Here is an 18,564-nt window from a genome sequence, read left to right on the forward strand (position 1 = left end):
TGCTTTACTGGCTGAGCCACCCAGGCACCCTATTTTCAATTTTTAAGGAACCTCCATACTGTTTTTCATAATGGCTATACCAGTTTATATTCCCATCAACCATGTAGAAGAGTTCTTTTTTATTCCACATTCTAACCAATACTTACTTCTTGTCTTTTTGATAATGTGTGTGAAGTGATATCTCATTGTAGTTTTGATTTGCATTTCCCTAATGATTAGTGATTACAATCCTATACCTATTTGCCTTATATCTTCACTTGAGAAATGTCTCTCTTCAGGTCTTTTGCTCATTTTTTAATTGTGTTATGTGGAGATTTTGGTTTTTGCCATGGAGTTGTTTCTGTTTTTTATATATTTGAGACATTAATCTCTTATCAGATATATGCTTTGAAAATATTTTTCTCCCATTTCATAAGTTGCCTTTTCATTCTATTGATCATTTCCTTTGCTTTGAAGAAGATTTTTAGTTTGATGCAATCACACTGGTCTATTTTTGCTTTTGTTGCCTGTGTTTTGGTGTTATAGCCAAAAAAATCATTGCCCAAACCAGTGTCATCAAGAAGCTTTTTCTCTATTTTTTCTAATAGGTTTACTATTTTAGGTCTTACGTTTAAGTTTTTAAATCCATTTTGTGTTGATTTTTGTATATAGTATAAGGGCCCAATTTCATTCTTCTAATGTGAATAACCGGTTCTCCCAGCATCACTATCCTTTTTCCATTGTTTTCTTGGCATACTTGTCAAGAATTGGTGAAAGAGGGCATCTGTGTATTGCGCTAAATCTTAGAGGAAGAACTTTCAGGTTTTCCTTACTGATTATGATGTTAGCTTGGGCTTTTCATATATGGTCTTTACTGAGGTAAGTTGCTGCTATACTAATTTTGTTGAAAGTCTTTATCGTGAGTAGATGTTGCAGAAAAAGCATGACAAACTTCATCTATTCAGATGATCATGTAGTCTTTATCTTTCATTCTTTTACTGTGGTTTATCACACTGATTTGCATAGGATGGTCCTTCTAACATGTTAGGAAATTCAGTTTGCCAGTATTTTATTGAGAAGTTTTGCATCAGTGTTCATCAGGGATATTGGCCTTTAGTTTTCTTTTTTCTTTTACTTTTTATTTTTTTAATGGTATCTTTGACTTTGGTATCAGAGTGATGCTGGCCTCAAAAAATGAATTTCAAAGTGATCTCTTTTTCTGTCTTTTGGAAAAGTTTAAGGACTGTATTAATTGTCCTTTGAGTGTTTGGTAGATTCATCCAAGAAACTATCTAGTCCCAGGCTTTTTGTAGTGGTGGTGGTTCAAAAGTTTTTGATTTTTTATTCAATCTCATTTGTTACTGATCTATTCAAGTTTTCTATTTCTTCTTGATTCAATTTTGGTAAGTGTATGTTTCTAGGAATTTATTTATTGATTTCTTCTGGATTATCCAGTTTGCTGGCATTTGTTAGAATATATTTATTAATAATAGTCCCTTATGATTCTTTTTATTTTTTGAAGCAACTGTTTTAATGTCCTTTTTTCATTTTTTATTTTGTATTCTTTTTTCTTAATCTAGCTATGAATCCCTTGATTTTGTTTATTTTTTTCAAAAAGCACTTATTTTTGTTGTTTTTCTATTTTTATTTGATTGATGTCGGCTCTCATCTTTATAACTTTCTTCCTTCTGCTAATTTTGGCCTTAGCTTGTTCTTTTTCTAGCTTTGAGGTATAAAGTGACATTGTTTATTTAAGTTCTATCTTATTTTTTTAATAAATTAATTTTTTATTGGTGTTCAATTTACCAACATACAGAATAACACCCAGTGCTCATCCCATCAAGTGTCCCCCTCAGTGCCCGTCATCCATTCACCCCCACCCCCCGCCCTCCTCCCCTATCCTTTTTTTTTTTTTTTTTTAAGATTTTATTTATTTACTTGAGAGAGAACTTTGTAGGAGCACAAATAGGGAGGCAGAGCTCAGTGGTTGAGCATCTGCCTTTGGCTCAGGGCATGATCCTAACTGATATCCTGGAATTGAGTTCCACATCAGCCTCCTTGGGGAGCCTGCTTCTCTCTCCCTCTGCCTATGTCTCTCTCTCTCTGTGTCTCTCATGAATAAATAAATGTAATTTAAAAAAAAGAATTATGGAGGCAGGGGAGGGGGAGGTAGATACAGATCCTCAGCTGAGCGGGAGCTGGTTTGAAGTTCAATCCCAGGACCCTGAGATCATGAGCTGAGTCAAAGGCAGACACTTAACTGACTGAGCCACCCAGGCACCACTAACTTCTTTCTTGAAGTAAGTATTTATTGTTATAAATTCCCCTCTTAGTACTGTATTTGCTACAATCCAGAAGTTATGGTATGTTGTATTTTAGTTTACATTTGTGCTGAGATATTTTTTTTTAATTCTCTTTCGATTTCTTCTTCAACTCATGGTTATTCAAGAGTATGTTTTTTAGGCAACTGGGTGGCTCAGTGGTTAAGCGTCTGCCTTTGGCCTAGGTTGTGATCCTAGAGGCCTGGGATGGAGTCCTGTATTGGGCTCCCTGCATGGAGCCTGCTTCTCCCTCTGCCTGTGTCTCTGCCTCTCTCTCTGTATCTCTCATGAATAAATAAATAAAAATATTTTTTAAAAAAAGATTATATTGTTTAGTTTTCATGTATTAATAAATTTCCCACCTTCTTATTGTTGTTTTCTAGTTTCATTCTTTGTGTTGGAAAAGATACTTGTAATAATTTAGATCTTCTTAAGTGTGTTTCTTTTGTGACCTAACATGTAATCTGCCCTAAAGAATATTACGTGTGCACTTGAGAAAAAAAGGTGTATTCTTCTAATGGGTAAAAAGCTCTGAATAGGTATATTTGTTTTATAGTGTTGTTCAGTTCTACTGTTTCCTTACTGATTTTGTCTGGATGATCTTTTCATTATAGTGAATGGAGTATTGAAATCTACTATTACCATATTATTGTCTATTTCTCCTTCAGATCTGCCAAGATACTTTATGTATCTAGGTACTTTGATGGTACTTTGGTGTTGGGTACATACACATTTATAAATGTTATAGCTTCCTACTGAATTGACTGTTTTATCATTAAACAATGACCTTGTCTTTGTTTTTGACTTAAAGTCCATTTTGTCTGATATAAATATAGCCACCTCTTTTCTCTTTTGGTTACCATTTGCATAGAATATCTTTCTCTACCTCTTCATTTTCAGTCTATGCGTGTCCTTAAATCTAAACTGAATCTCTTACAGCCAACGTACAGTTAGGTCTTATTTGGGGTTTTGTTTTTGTTTTACCTATTCAGCCATTCTGTGCCTTTTGATTGGGGAGTTTAGTTCATTTACATTTAAAGTAATTATTAATAGGTAAGGACTTGCGGTGGCCATTTTGTTAATTGTTTTCTATCAGTTTTTGTGGTTCTTTTCTTCTCACCCTCTCTTGCTGTCTTCCTATATGACCTGCTGGCTTTTTCATAGTGATCTACTTTGATTCTTTACCCTCTTTGTTTGTTTCTGTTGTAGGTTTTTTTCTTTGTGTTTACCATGAGGCTTGTGTAAAACTTCTTATAACAGTCTATTTTGAGTAGATAGCAACTTAAGTTCAATTACATACAAAAACTTTACACTTCTATGTCCCCCAACAGACTTTGTTATTGATGTCAGAATTTAATTCTTTTTATATTATGTATCTATTAACAAATTTTTGTGGTTATAGTTATTCTTAATATTTTCATCTTTTAACTTTTATATTAGCATTAAAAGTGATTTACACACCATTATTACAATATTACATTTTTCTGTATTTATCTAAATATTTACCTTTACCAGTGAGATTTATACTTCCATATGCTTTCATGATGGGAATGTAGGGTTATGGAGATGTATTTTTTCCTTTGAGATTTAATGTCACATCTTTTATGAAAACATTCTTCACCTCTGTTCAACACTATAATTTCAGTTATCTGCCCACATTTATGATGCTGTGCTAAGTTTTGTAATCTTTTCCCAAGCCCACCAGAGTTAATATTGCCTTCCTCTACTCTCTGGCCAAACTAGATCACTATTTCTATAAATACTCCTTTCCTGTTTGTTTTAAAGATTTTTATTTATTTTAGAGAGAGACAGAGAACACACACAAGCCGGGGTGGGGTATGGTGGGGACAGAGAGAGAGAAGCAGACTCCCCACTGAGCACGGAGCCTTAATTCAGGGCTCCATTTTACGTCCCTGAGATCACAATCTGAGCTGAAACCAAGAGATGCTTAACTGACTGAACTACCCAGGCACCCCTGCTTGTTTGTTTTTTAAGAGAAACACTCACATACAGAGTTCACTTCTTTTACTTTTGTTACTCAGGCCAAAGCTGCCCATTTGTGCAAATGATAGCATATACTTTTTGGTATGTAAAGGCTGCTGCCTTATAAGGATGTTTTAAATTAGATAAAAGTCCAAAGAGGTGCTTCTGTAGGACACCTGGGTGACTCATTCACTTAAGCATCTGACTCTTGATCTCAGCTCAGATCTTGATCACCAGGTCTTGAATTCAAGCCTCAGTGGGTTCCACACTAGGCATGGAGCTAAATAAATAAATAGATAAATAGATAAATAAATAAATAAATAAATAAATAAATAAATAAATAAATAAATAGTTTCTCTAATTAGTATTGTTGAGGAATTATTGTTATTTCACAAACAAATGAAAAGTAGCAGAACATAAGACAGAGTTTTAGGATTTTGCAGCCTTCCATCCTTCTGATGTTTGTACCTTTACTACGTTCAGTGGCAGAGGGGAAGTGAGCCTGGTTGACCTAGTCCCTAAAGGCCCACAGAGAAGGGTAGAGTGGAGGGATAGAGCTCCCCCTGCTTGTTCTTGCTCTCTCTCTAATAAATGGATAAAATATTTTTTAAAAAATCAACTCAATTAGTTTTGATTTCCATGAGTACTTTTTAGTTCCCTGTATGTTCTTTTATAGTATCCTATTCCTTCCTATACTTTTATGATAGATGAAATTTCTGTCTCTCTGAGAATCTTTTTTTTTTCTCCCACCATAGCCTCTGTTTTTTAAAAAGTTTCCTTTTTGCTATTCATTTTGGTCTGTTTCTTCTTTTTTTTTCTTTTTTAGGTTTTATTTATTGAGAGAGAGAGAGAGAGAGAGAGAGTGTGTGTGTGTGTGTGTGTGTGTGTGTGTGTGTGTGTGTGCAAGAGAGAGCGTGAGCCAGAGGGGAGGCACAGAGGGAGAGGGAGGAGAAACAGACTCCCTGCTGAGTCAGGAGCCCAACTCTGGGGACCTGAGTCCCCCATAATCCCAGGGCCCTGAGATTATGACCTGAGCCAAAGGCAGCCCCTTAACCAACTGAGCCGCCCAGGCACCCCCTCAGTTTGTTCATATTGAAAGACCTAACTCAAGTGCTTGCTCGTATTTATCTGTGAAGAAGTCAAAGATGCTTTGAGAATTGGTGCATGTGGAGAGTGTTCATTGATTCAGGTTGTAGATTGAGCTGGCGAAGTCATTTTGTAACCCTCAATGTTATCTTAATAGACTTTTCTTTGGGTCTGGTTGGATTCCGTGGAGAATGTTCTTCTTACATCTTCTTAAAGAATATATCCTGAGAAGCCACGTTAGGGGAAAAAGTCTCAGCATTCAGTAAGTCATCTTTCATCCTGTGTCTAGCCCCCTACCCCACCCAATATGGTCACGCTGTGGTGCTATTTTCAATACCTGCCTTCAGGTCAGGTAATACAGAGATCCCTCTGTTGTACCTCATCAGGAGAATAAATCTGTCCTCTGCAGGGGTCAGCAAGATCTGGGGGACTCTTTCTAAAAACAGTTTTCGATCAGTTCTTCTGCAATTTGTCCCTCTTTTGTTCTGTTTCAATGCTACTTTAAGATACCTGCTCTTAGCTTTCACCATTACCAGCATAATGTTCAGCTTTCTTTAATTTACTAAGTCATTATCACTTGTTAATTCCTGACCTTTTATTTTGTCTCCTCTCTGGTTCTCTTTGTCTTGCTATATGATGCCTTAAAAATTAAATAAAATGTTTTAGGAAGAGAGCAGAGGTAAGTTAATACATGCTGTCAATCGGCTATCTTCAACCAGAAGCTTTTATGTAGGAAAGTACAGGGATTTTGTTTTTTGTTTTTGTTTTAAATGTCTGATTCCTGGTCATACATCAGTGACCTCAGTGACAGAAACAACCAAGTGCCTTGAAGCAGAGGGTGCTCCTAAAGGGCCCAGCCTTTAGTATACCTTCACACCTTCTTTGGGAGCTCCAGAGGCCATGACTGATGCCTCCATCAAGTCTCAAGGCCCCAAGATGTTGAGAGGGAAAAAATTTTTTTAAATTAAATTCTAACTTTATTTTTTCCTCTTTGTTATTTTCATTGTTATTCATTGCTTTTTTTTTTTCAAAAATTCATTTATTTTTTAGTATGCACGTTAGCTACTGTGTATCTTACTGCGGATGCTTCATGTTGCCTGACAAATACCTCCAGATCCATTCTTTGCCAGATAGCTCATTCTGCCTGTGTTGTAACCATACAAATAAATTGCACTCCTGCTGGATACAGTCGAGGGGCACCTGGGTGGCTCAGTTGGTTGAGCATCCATCTCTTTTTTTTTTTAAGATTTTATTTATTTATTTGAGAAAGAGAGAGGCAGAGATAGTGGACAAGAGCAGGAGTGGGGAGGAGAGTGAGAAGCAGAGAGCCTTATGCAGGGCTTGATTCCAGTAATCTAGGATCATGACCTGAGCCAAAGGTAGATGCTTAACCCACTAAGTCACCTAGGCACCCTGAGCCACCATCTCTTGATTTTGGCTCAGGTCATGATCTCATGGGTCATGAGTTCTAGCTTCATGAGGGGCTCCATGCTCAGCCAGGTGTCTGCTTGAGATTCTCGCCCTCTGCTCCTGCCCTGACTTGTGTTTGCTCACGCACGTACACTGTCTCTCTCTTTCTTTAAGATTGTTTTCTTCTGTTCATGAGAGAGAGACAGAGGCAAAGGAGAAACAGGCTCCCTTCAAAGCAGGGAGCCCAATGTGGGACTCGATCCCAGGATCCTAGGATCATGACCTGGGCTGAAGGTAGATGCTTAACTGACTAAGCCACCCAGGTACCCCATCTCTCTCTCTCTTTCTCAAGTAAATAAATAAATCTCTTTTAAAAATTAAAAAAAAGGAGGGGGGACACCTGCGTGGCTCAGTGGAATGACAGGGGCTGGTGGGTGAGCTGAAAATTTCAGAATAAGTTCATTTCAGAATAAGTATTGGTTTACATTTCATAGTCTCTGATACTACCTGTAAACTATAAGCCCTACAAGATTAGGAACACTGTCATTCTTATCATCATATTTCAGACATCTAGCACATAGCTCACCAAAAATAAACATGTATTATGTGCTGAATGAATGAGTAGTGAAGCTTCAATTTATATTGATTCAATTGATGAGTAATTTCACTTTTTTAAAAATTTGAGTTTCTGTGGGTAATTAAAACCTTCTAGGGATTTTTTTTTTATGATAGTCACAGAGAGAGAGAGAGAGAGAGAGAGAGAGGCAGAGACACAGGCAGAGGGAGAAGCAGGCTCCATGCACCGGGAGCCCGACCCAGGATCGCGCCCTGGGCCAAAGGCAGGCGCCAAACCACTGCGCCACCCAGGGATCCCCCCTTCTAGGGATTTTCAGATCACATTGTTAGAAGTTTGTTTTCTTCATGCCTTTTAATATATCACTTTTGCGTTATAGACCTGAGTGAAAGAGTGTGTATACTTTTTTTTAACCTGTCATCAATAATAATTGTTTCTCTCTCTCTCTCTCTCTCTCTCTCTCTCTCTCTCTCTCTCTCTGTCTCCTCTTCAGGGAAGTGGTACAAGCCAACTGTGTTCACTGGAGGAAGAAGTTCTCATTTATGTGCAAGATGAGTGCAAGTGCCACCACAGGCATCCTGGATCCTTGTATCTACAGAGTATCTGTGAGGAAGGTATAAAAATAGCCAATTACGTCTCCCCTTTCAGAAACCATAATTAGTTCCATAGTCACTGACTCATTTTATTTAGCTCTACTTCATCGTTAGAACTGTTACATGTAATTCCACTTTACACTTGCAGCAATAATTTAATTTACTGTGACAAATATGATTTAAGAAAATTTGAAGCTATAAAGTATTACTCAAGAACCTTATTTCACTATCAATTGATATACATTTAAGTATTAACTCTATTTGTATTATTTTGGAAGGCTGATCTTTATCCTGCCATTCATTAAATTTCTCTTTGTAGGCATTATTTTAGGGACTTTACATATATTATGTCTAACAACAAACATGAAAATGGGTATTATTTTTTGCAATTTCAGGAAAACGAGGTTCAGAGGGGTTGTCACTTGCTCAAATCACATAGCTAGGAAATGGCAAAATGGGGACTCAAATACAAATCTTTCTAATTCTAAGGCCGTGTTTTGTTTTTTATATCATTTCTTTTCCACGTATTAGGTTGAAGCATGTTACCAATGATCTACAAAGATGGTAATCTCAAGTAGATCAACTTAATATATGTAGAAATATATGATCCTACTTTTTGGGGAGTTAAAAAGAGGGAATCCTTTTGTCACCACTACAGGTGAATGGAACTATTAGCTTTAAAATGTAACCTTTATGGGATGCCTGGGTGGCTCAGCAGTTGAGTGTCTGCCTTTGGCTCAGGGTGTGATCCTAAGTCTGGGGATCAAGTCCCACATCGGGCTCCCTGCAGAATAAATAAATAAATAAATAAATAAATAAATAAATAAATACATTAAATAAAATCTTTAAAAGAAAAAAAATAAAATGTAACCTTTATGTTATATCTTATATACATTTTTTAAGTTACCAAAATAATACATGTACTTGTTCAAAAATTAAGGTAAGGACTCAGAATGAAAAGCAAGAGCCCATTGCCTTGTTATTTTCCATTTTAGTCTTGTGTCCTTCTTAATGAGATAAAAAGTTGTATTTTTAATTTTCTTTGCTTTTTGTGTGAGCAGATAGCACCATGTTGTATGTGGCTATATTTTAAATTCTTACATTGCTTAATCTACTCAGTTAAGATACAACGTAAATACATATAAACATTTTGTAGGTTTTAAGCCTTTAATGATTGTAGACCTTTAGAATGGACTAACTTGGGCCACCTGGGTGTCTAAGTGGTTGAGTGTCTACTTTCAGCTCAGGTCATGATCCTGGGGTCCTGGCGTCAAGTCTCAGATCAGGCTCCCTGCAGGGAACCTGCTTCTCCCTCTGCATATGCCTCTGCCTCTCTGTGTCTCTCATGAATAAATTTTTTAAAATAAGAAAGAGAGAAAGAAAAAAGTCTAACTTGGAGCAGCAATAATTGCATCAAAGCTTCCCTTAAGTACAATGCAGTGAAAGTGTATGTGTCATTGTAGTGATCTGAGCCTGAGTCCCAGATACGCGCTTTCTAACTGTGAGACGTTAGGTAGTTCTCTCCTGACTTTCTAAAAAATCAATTTTTCCACCCAAACTATGGTTATGATAATTGCTTTCTCCAGAATTTGTAAGCATTAACTGAGATATAAGTAAAGCATCCTACCTTCTTCTCTTTCTGCTTTAATTGCTGCTGTAGCTCTTATATTGAAACTTTTATAAATGGAATCCTAGTCATGATTTTTGTAAGATGACCAGTCTTTGAATTTTAATTTAAAAAAAAATAATATATATGGGCAGCCCAGGTGGCTCAGCGGTTTAGCGCCACCTTCAGCCCAGGGCCTGATCCCGACATGGAGCTTGCTTCTCCCTCTGCCTGTGTCTCTGCCTCTGTGTCTGTGTCTCTCTCATGAATAAATAAATAAAATCTTTAAAAAATAATAATAATATATACATATATGTATGTATATAAATAACATATAAATAACATTATAATACTAGTTTAGAGTAAAGCTAACTGCCAATAATAAGAAGCTCAGAGTCGGGACGCCTGGGTGTCAGTGGTTTAGCACCACCTTCAGCCCAGGGTGTGATCCTGGAGACCCGGGATCAAGTCCCACATCGGGCTCCCGGCATAGAGCCTGCATCTCCCTCTACCTGTGTCTCTGCCTCTCTCTCTGTGTGTCTCTCGTGAATAAATTAAAAAAAAAAAAAACCCTCAGAGTCTATTACCAAAAAACTAATTTTTTGTAATTTAAGGTAGGACTAGTTCATGTGAAATAATCCAGTTCCTCAGGTTGTGAGGTTCGGTGTATTCGGGCACGTACAACAAGCTGCTGAAGCAGATACCCAAATATGCGATGACTTAAACAGGATAAGAATTTCTGTCTCTCTTGGGTAATAGCCCAGGGGTCCAGGGCTGGGAGAGCAGCTCTGCCATCTTCACCATATGGTACACATTTTTAGATCCAAGAGAATTACTCCAGTCTTGGTATTTTTCAACCAATGAGAAAAGAGAAAAGGCCACATGAGAATAAAAGTGAGAACCCATAAAGAAAAATTAGAAAACTCCTCTATATAAACGTTTTCTACATTGCAAAAAAATACCTTAAGCAAAGCTATAAATTAAGAGAAAACATCTGCACATCATGTCAGAGGACTAATTTCCTTGATATAAAAAGAGCTCCTTCAAATAAATCAAGAAGAAAAGATAAATAACCCTTTAGAAAAATAGGCAGGGGACAGAATATATATTTTACAAAATGGAAAATATAAATAGCTTTCAAATCTATAAAAAATTACTCAGTCTCACTCATGTATATTAAAACTACAAATAAGGCACCATTTTTTTACCTATAAATTTAACAAAGATCAAAAAGTTTGATAATACACTCTGTTGCCTAGGACACAGGGAAGCAGTCCATCACCTGTAAACAAATAGGAGAGTTCCTACAAACTGCCAGGTACTATTCTAGGCACTGAAAGGACAGTGGTGAACTGGAATTGGGCTCCTGCCCTCAAGGATTCTGCTTTCTGATTGGAGCTGGGAGGAATAGTGGTAGGAAAGACAGACTAACCATGTAAACCAAATAAGTGGATGTTGTAAGTGTTGTATATGAAATACAATGAGATAATAGAGAATAACTCAGGGAGAGAAAATCATCTTAGAAAATTAGGGGGAGGGGCCAGTGGAGACTTCTCTGAAAGGTAGCGTTTGAAGAGGAGGCACCCATGTAAAAATCTAGGAAAAGACTATCCTAAAGGAGTAGGACCTTGTATTAGGCAAGGTTCTCCAGTGAAACAGCATCAATATAGAGTAGAGACATAGCTATATATATAGAAATAGATTTGTTATAAGGAATTTGGCATACACAGTTGTGGAGGCCAAGAACTCCCACAATCTGCCATCTGCAAGCTGGAGACCTTAGAATACTAGTGGTGTGGATCCAGTCTGTGTCCAAAGTCCTGAGAACCAGGAAACCAATGGTGTAAGTGCAAGTCAAAGCCAGAGTTAATTAGGAGTGCTGATGGTATAAGTCCTAGTCTGAAAGCAGGAGAAAATCAATGTCCCAATTCAAACAGTGAGGTAAAGAGAATTTAACCTTTCTCAGCCTGTTTCTTCTATTCAAGCCCTCAACAGATTGGATGATGCCCACCCACACTGTGGAAAGCAATCTGCTTTCCTCAGTTGACTGATTAAAATGTTAATCTCATCCAGAAACGCCCTCACAGACATAGCCAGAAGTAGTGTTTAACCATATATCTGGTCACCCCATGACCCAGTAAGTTGCACATAACCATACCATACCTGAAAGTAAAAAGGCCCTGTGTTAGTTTCCTAGAGGTTCTATATCAAAGTACCACAAACTGGGTGGCTTAAAACAACACAGATGTTATTGTCTTATAGTCCTGGAGGTCAGAAGTCAAAATCAAGGTGTCAGCAGGGCCATGCTCTAAAGGCTCCAGAAACTGTTCATGCCTTTCTCCTGACTTTTGGTAGCTTCAGGCATTCCTTGGCTTGTAGATGCATCACTCCAGTTACGTGGCTGCCTTCTCCCTTTGTGTCTTCACATGATCTTCCCTCTGTGTGTGTCTGTGTTCACATCTCCTTTGTTTTTTTCATGAGAGCACCAGTCATATTGGATTAGAACCTCATTCTTACCTAGATTACCTATGTATTTCCAAATAAGGTCACATTCTGAGGTACTAGGGGTTAGGACTTCAAAATATCTTGGGAGGTCGGAGGAGAGAAATGTACAATGTAATCCATAACAAGCCCTAATATTATAATAAACCTGGAGATTTATACTTCTGAAATTAATGGACCAGTTTATTAAAGACCACCTCTCCCTCTGAGAACAATAGAAAAGTTGGACAAAATATTAAAAACAGCTGCTTGAAGGCATCAGAAGCCACCAAGGTAGTAAAGACTTAAGCTTAGAATCATATACAAGGGAAGTGTAAAGAGCTGAGCCTGATACTGGGCATTGCTTTTTCCCTCAAATCATTTGCTAAATTGCAAGCAGTGGTTAAGAAGCTGAGCTAGGACACCTGGGTGGCTCAGTGGTTGAGCATCTATCTGCCTTTGGCTTGGGTCATGATGTCCTGAGATCGAGTCCCACATCTGGCTCCTTGAAGGGAGCCTGCTTTTCCCTCTGTCTATGTCTCTGCCTCTCTCTCTCTCTCTCTCTCTCTCTCTCTCTGTCTTTCATTAGTAAATAAGTAAAATCTTAAAAAAAAAATAAGAAGAAGAAAAAGCTGAGCTAAAAGCAGGGGCTGAGAGGCAAGGAAGCTAGCTGAGATCCCAGCAGTTTTATAGGACTAAAGTGAGAAGAACTGGAGTCCAGGACCCATCAGCATGAAGGGCCTTGGGAAACATCCCAGACTTTTCATTGGGACTTCCTAAGAGTTTCAACCTAGAAGGAATGTACTGGATAGAGATCAGCCTGTATAAAGATTGAAACTCAGCTTCTAATCAGCTTAACCCCTGCTTAGAGGAAGGTATCTGCCCCTTTCAAAACTTGCCAGAAGCAAATGTGTATTTTCTATAAAAAAAAAATAACGTTACTCTAAGCCTCAAATTACTTCAAGTTATCACGCACAAAAATTACCAAGCACACCAAGAGACTTGACTGCATGACCAAAAATCGAAAGGAAAGTAGATAAGAACAGAGTCATGGAAGATACAAGTTTTGGGGAGATCAGAGACAAAGTTTTACGGTAACTATAATGAGTGAACACTATGGGAAATTTTATTAGAGAAGTAGAAACTATAAAGCAAAAAGCAAATTGAATTCTAGAACTGAGGGATGCCTGAGTGGTTCAGTGGCTGAGCGTCTGCCTTCGTTTGGAGCAGTGATCCTGGGGTCCTGGGATCGAGTCCCACATTGGGCTCCCTGCATGGAGCCTGCTTCGTCTCTGCTTCTCTCTCTGTATCTCTCGTGAATAAATACATAAAATCTTAAAAAAAAAAATTCTAGAACTGAGAAAATAACTAAAATTAAAACTAAATAGTTGAGGGGCATCTAGCTGGCTCAATCAGTAGAACATGCAACTCTGGATCTCAGGTTGTGAGTTTGAGCCCCATCTTTGGTATAGAGATGATTTAAAAAAATAAAATATTTTTAAAAAAATTTTAAAAAATGAATAAAGCTAAAGAGATAAAAATAAATCTCAACACATGGATTTAGCAGCAGGTTTACCAAAACTGAAGAGAGATTCTATAAACTGGAAAGTAAGACAAAAGAAAGTATCCAGACAAAATCACAGGAAAAAAGTAGAAAATACAAAAAAAGAGCATAAGACATGGGAAACGGCATAAAGATACAACATATCTGTAATTGGAGCCCTAGAAGGAGGAGAGCGAGACTGTGGCTGAGACTCTTCTAAAACTAATGAAAAAAATACCGAACCACAGATTCAAAAATATTATAAACCCTATTTAGGATAAACAACAAATCTGTCATGTTTAAATGACAGAAGACCAGCCTGGATGGAATATGGAAAACAGAGAGAGGGAAAGCTCTTGGTGAGATGAGATGGAGGCACTAGATCAGGTAAGGCCTTAAAGGACACAGTAACGACGTTGGATTTTATGCTAATTATAATTGGAATCCATTTGAGGATTTTACTAAGGAAAGATAGGATCTTCTAAGATCACTTTTGCCGCTGCATGCAGATAGGCCACATAGGTGGAGGGGATGGTTCAGGTGAGGAAAGCTTGTATCAGCATGGAACTATAACCACAGAGGCAGTATGATTTAGGATGTATTTCTGGAGGTCGCCCCCCACTAATGGATTCGATGTAAATGAGGGGAAGAGAATTGAAGATAACTCTTAGACCTTTGCCTGAGCATATCGGTTGATAATTGTGCTATTTATTGAAATGGCAAAAGTTCAGAGTGAAATAATTTTGGGCACTGGTAAGCAGAGATCAGCAGGCCCATTTTGGCCATGTTAACTTGAAGGTTTCTATGAGATACCAAGTAGGAATGTCTAGTAGTCATTTAAAGATACTGGTCTGCACTCAGGATCAGAAGCCAGACTAGAGACAGAGACATGAGAGTTACCAGCATACAGTTTTTATTTAAAGCTACAGAGTTAGGACACCTGGGTGGCTCAGTTGCTTATGTGTCCAACTCTTGTTTCAGCGCAGGTCATGATCTCAGGGTTGTGAGATCAACCCCCATGTAGGGCTCTGCACTGAGAGTGGAGCCTGCTTAGAATTCTCTCTCAAAAAAGAAAAAATTCTCTCTCTCTCTCTCTCTCTCTCTCTCTCTCTCTCTCTCTCCTTCTCCCTCTGCTCTTCCCCCTGTTCACAGTCTCTCTCTCTCTCTCTCTCTCTCTCACAAAAAAAAAAAAAAAAAGACACCTGGGTGGCTCGATGGTTGAGCATCTACCTTCGGCTCAGGGCATGATATTCAGGTTCTGGGATGGAGTCCCACATCAGGCTCCCCATGAGGAGCCTGCTTCTCCCTCTGCCTATGTCTCTGCCTCTCTGTGTGTCTCATGAATAAATAAATGAAATCCAAAAAAAAAAAAGGCAACATAACTGAATGGAGAAAAGTGTAGATAGAGAAGACAAGAGGCCCTGAACCAAATCCTGGATCACTCTAACACTCAAGGTAGTATGAATTACTGTTAGCAGGAGAGGAGCAAGAATTCGTGTGTGTCCATTCTTACATCCTTTTGGCCAGATCTTAGTCACACTGCCATGGCACAAAAGGGAGGTAGAAAATGTTGTAATACCATATAATTTCACTCATGTAGAATTTAAGAAATGAAACAGATGAACATAGGGGAAGGGAAGGAAAAATTAAATAAAATGACATCAGAGAGGGAGGCAAACCATAAAAGACTCTTAACTATAAGGAACAAACTGAGGGTTGCTAGAGGGGAAGTGGATGAGGGGATGGGGTAACTGAGTGATGCTCATTAAGGAAGACACTTGAAGTAATGAATACTGGATATTGTACATAACTGGTGAGTCACTGAATTCTACCTCTGAAATTAATAATACAGTGTATTTAAGTTAAATTTTAAAACTTTTAAAAAGAAGAAAATTGTCATTATTTTACATAGCCAGATGGCCACCTAAAAATACAGGTGTCTACTACTTTGAAGAGCAGGGGAATGGATGGTTGGAGTACAACTAGCATTCTCTCTGCAGAAGTTGAATACAGGAGTAGGTCCAGCAAATGAGAGTAAGAAGGAGCAGCCAGTGGGGCAGGAGTAAAACCAGGCAATTACAGCACCATGGAAGGTTAGAAAAGAAAAAGATGTAGGAAAGGAGTGGAGTAGCCAAGCCTGTAAGATGCTGTTGGAGGGTTAAGATGGAGACAGCCTTTGGGCTTTAACAAAAATGGACATTATTGGTCATCTAAACAGCCATTACAAAGGGAAAATGAGGACAAAAGCCTGGTCCTTCCCCTTCTTCACAAGGTCTAAGATGGAAACTGTGTAGAGGTCAGGAGATTCTCAGTGTATTGGGGAATGAGTTGGGACAAGAACTCCCCAGCAGGTGAGGGCCTCTCTCTTCTTGCTCTTGCTGGGGCTGATGGTCAAGGGGGCTCTTGCTCCTTGGAAGCCATGTAGACCATAAGGTTGCTGTAGCCAAATTCATTGTCATACCAGAAAATGAGCTTGACAAAGTGGTCTTGGAGAGCAATGGAAGCATCAAAGGTAAAAGAGTGGGAGTAACTGTTAAAGTTGCAGGAGACAGTTGCACTGTAGCCTAAGATGCCCTTGAGGGGACCCTCCAATGCCTGCTTCACCCACCTTCTTGATGTCATTGTATTTGGCATCTTTCTGCAGGCAGCAGGTCAGATCTATGACTGACACATTAAGGGTGGAGACACAGAAGGCTATGCCATTGAGCTTCCCATTCAGCTCAAGGATGACCTAGCCTACAGCTTTGGCAGCACCAGTAAAAGCAAGTATAATGTTCTGACCAAACCCTTGGCCATCACAGTGTTCTGGCTGACAGTGATGGCATGGAGTCATGAATCATGAGTCCCTCCATGGTGCCAAAGTTGTCAAGGATGACCTTGGCCAGAGGGCCAAGCAGTTGGTACTGCAGGAGGCATTGCTGACAATCTTGAGGGAATTGTCATACTTCTCATGGTTCATGCCCATCACAAACATGGAGGCATCAGCAGAAGGGGCAGATATGATGACCCTTTTGGCACCCCACCCTTCAAGTGAACCCCAGCCTTCTCCATGGTAAAGACTCCAGTTAACTCCACAACATACTCAGCATCACCCCATTTGATGTTGGCAGGATCTTGCTCCTGGAAGACAGAGATAGACTTTCCATTGATGACAAGTTTCCTGTTCTCAGCCTTCAATGTGCCATTTAATTTGCTGTGGGTAGAATTATACCAGAACATGTTGACCATGTAGTTGAGGTCAATGAAGGAGTCACTGATGGTGACAATATTCACTTTGCGGGCTGTAAAAGTAGCCCTGGTGACCAGGTGCCCAATAAGGCCAAATCCATTTACTCTGACTTTTACCATTGTGTCTCAGGGACAGGGCTGGTACTGAACTATAAGATGTGGCTGATGGGATCCCTGGGTGGCACAGTGGTTTGGCGCCTGCCTTTGGCCCAGGGCGCGATCCTGGAGACCCGGGATCGAGTCCCACGTCGGGCTCCCGGTGCATGGAGCCTGCTTCTCCCTCTGCCTGTGTCTCTGCCTCTCTCTCTCTCTCTCTCTCTCTCTCTCTCTGTGACTATCATAAATAAATAAATAAATTTTAAAAAAAAAAGTTGTGGCTGACTATCAAACAGGGAGAAGCAGAGAGCTTAAATTCACCACTTTATTTTTTTAAAAGATTTTATTTGGGGATCCCTGGGTGGCTCAGTGGTTAAGTGCCTGCCTTTGGCCCAGGGCGTGATTCTGGAGTCCTGGGATCAAGTCCCACGTTGGGCTCCTCTGCCTGTGTCTCTCTGCCTCTCTCTCTTTCTCTGTGTCTCTCATGAATAAATAAATAAAATCTTTAAAAAATAAAATAAAATATTTTATTTATTCATGAGAGACAGAGAGAGAGGCAGAGACATAGGCAGAGAGAGAAGCAGGCTTCCTGTAGAGAACCCAACATAGAACTCAATCTCAGGACCCCAGGATCACACCCTGAGCCAAAGGCAGATGCTCAACCACTGAGCCACCCAGGCACCCCTAAATTCACCACTTTAAAGATGGAAATGGTATAAAGAAGAGTGAACTCTTGCCATTTTTGACAACATGGGTGGACCTACAGGGTATTGTGCTAAGTGAAATGTCAGAGAAAGACAAATATCATTTGATTTCACTTATATGTGGAATCTAAAAAACAAAACAAATGAACAAACAATCAGAAACAGAATCATAAGTACAGAGAACAAACTGGTGGTTACCAGAGGGGAGGGGGATGAGGGGATGGTCAATATAGGTGAAGGGGATTAAGAGGTACAAACTTCCAGTTATAAAATAAGTCACAGAGATGAAAAGTGCAGCATAGAGAATATAGTTACTAATATTGTAATAGCATTGTATGGTGACAGATGGTGACTTCACTTACCATGATGAACATTGCATAATGTTTAGAATTGTCAAATCACTGTGTTGTACACCTAAGACTAATTTTTTTTAAGTGGGTAGGGAGAGGAGATTTTGACCCTAATTATAATGTGGCAGGCACACATACAGAGTACACTGTGGGCTGGGCTTTGTTTTGAGTGTTTTACACTTAATTCTCACAACTGTGTGGTGTCCTAAATCCAGAGATTTGGCAAATTAGTGTACAGTTATATATTTCAAATAAAATAAAATGTTAAGATCGCTGTATATTTATTATTTTTCACTTTTGCCAGTCTTGTTTGCATTAATGAAGAGGGATTTTATTATACTAACGTGCATCAATATTACATGTATTTATGTATCTATATATTGATACATATATAAAGTAGAAAAAATATGCTATTATATTGATACATATATAAAGTAGAAAAATACGTAGAGCAGTGTGTGTAGTATGGTACATTTGAGTAAAGGGAGAAATACACACACACACATAGCATTTTTTGGACTGTTCCTAAAAATTGGTAACAGTCGTCTCTAGGGTAGGGGTTTCAATGCTTAAAATCTTTCTACAATGTCATTCATGTACTTGCTAAGTA

The 18,564-nt window shown here is 38.7% G+C and overlaps 1 protein-coding gene across 1 annotated transcript in view; it reads left to right on the forward strand.

Moving 5' to 3' along the window:
- The window catches only part of EEIG2 (EEIG family member 2), an 83,136-nt gene that overhangs the window by 32,166 nt on the left and 32,406 nt on the right, over nucleotides 1-18,564 (forward strand). The window contains exon 2 of the mRNA XM_055341153.1: nucleotides 7,847-7,967. Within this exon, the coding sequence (XP_055197128.1) occupies nucleotides 7,847-7,967 (121 nt within the window). The remainder of the gene's footprint in view (nucleotides 1-7,846; nucleotides 7,968-18,564) is intronic.

This window comes from Nyctereutes procyonoides, unplaced genomic scaffold (assembly GCF_905146905.1).
Source record: "Nyctereutes procyonoides isolate TBG_1078 unplaced genomic scaffold, NYPRO_anot_genome, whole genome shotgun sequence".
Classification (NCBI taxonomy): Eukaryota; Metazoa; Chordata; class Mammalia; order Carnivora; family Canidae; genus Nyctereutes; species Nyctereutes procyonoides.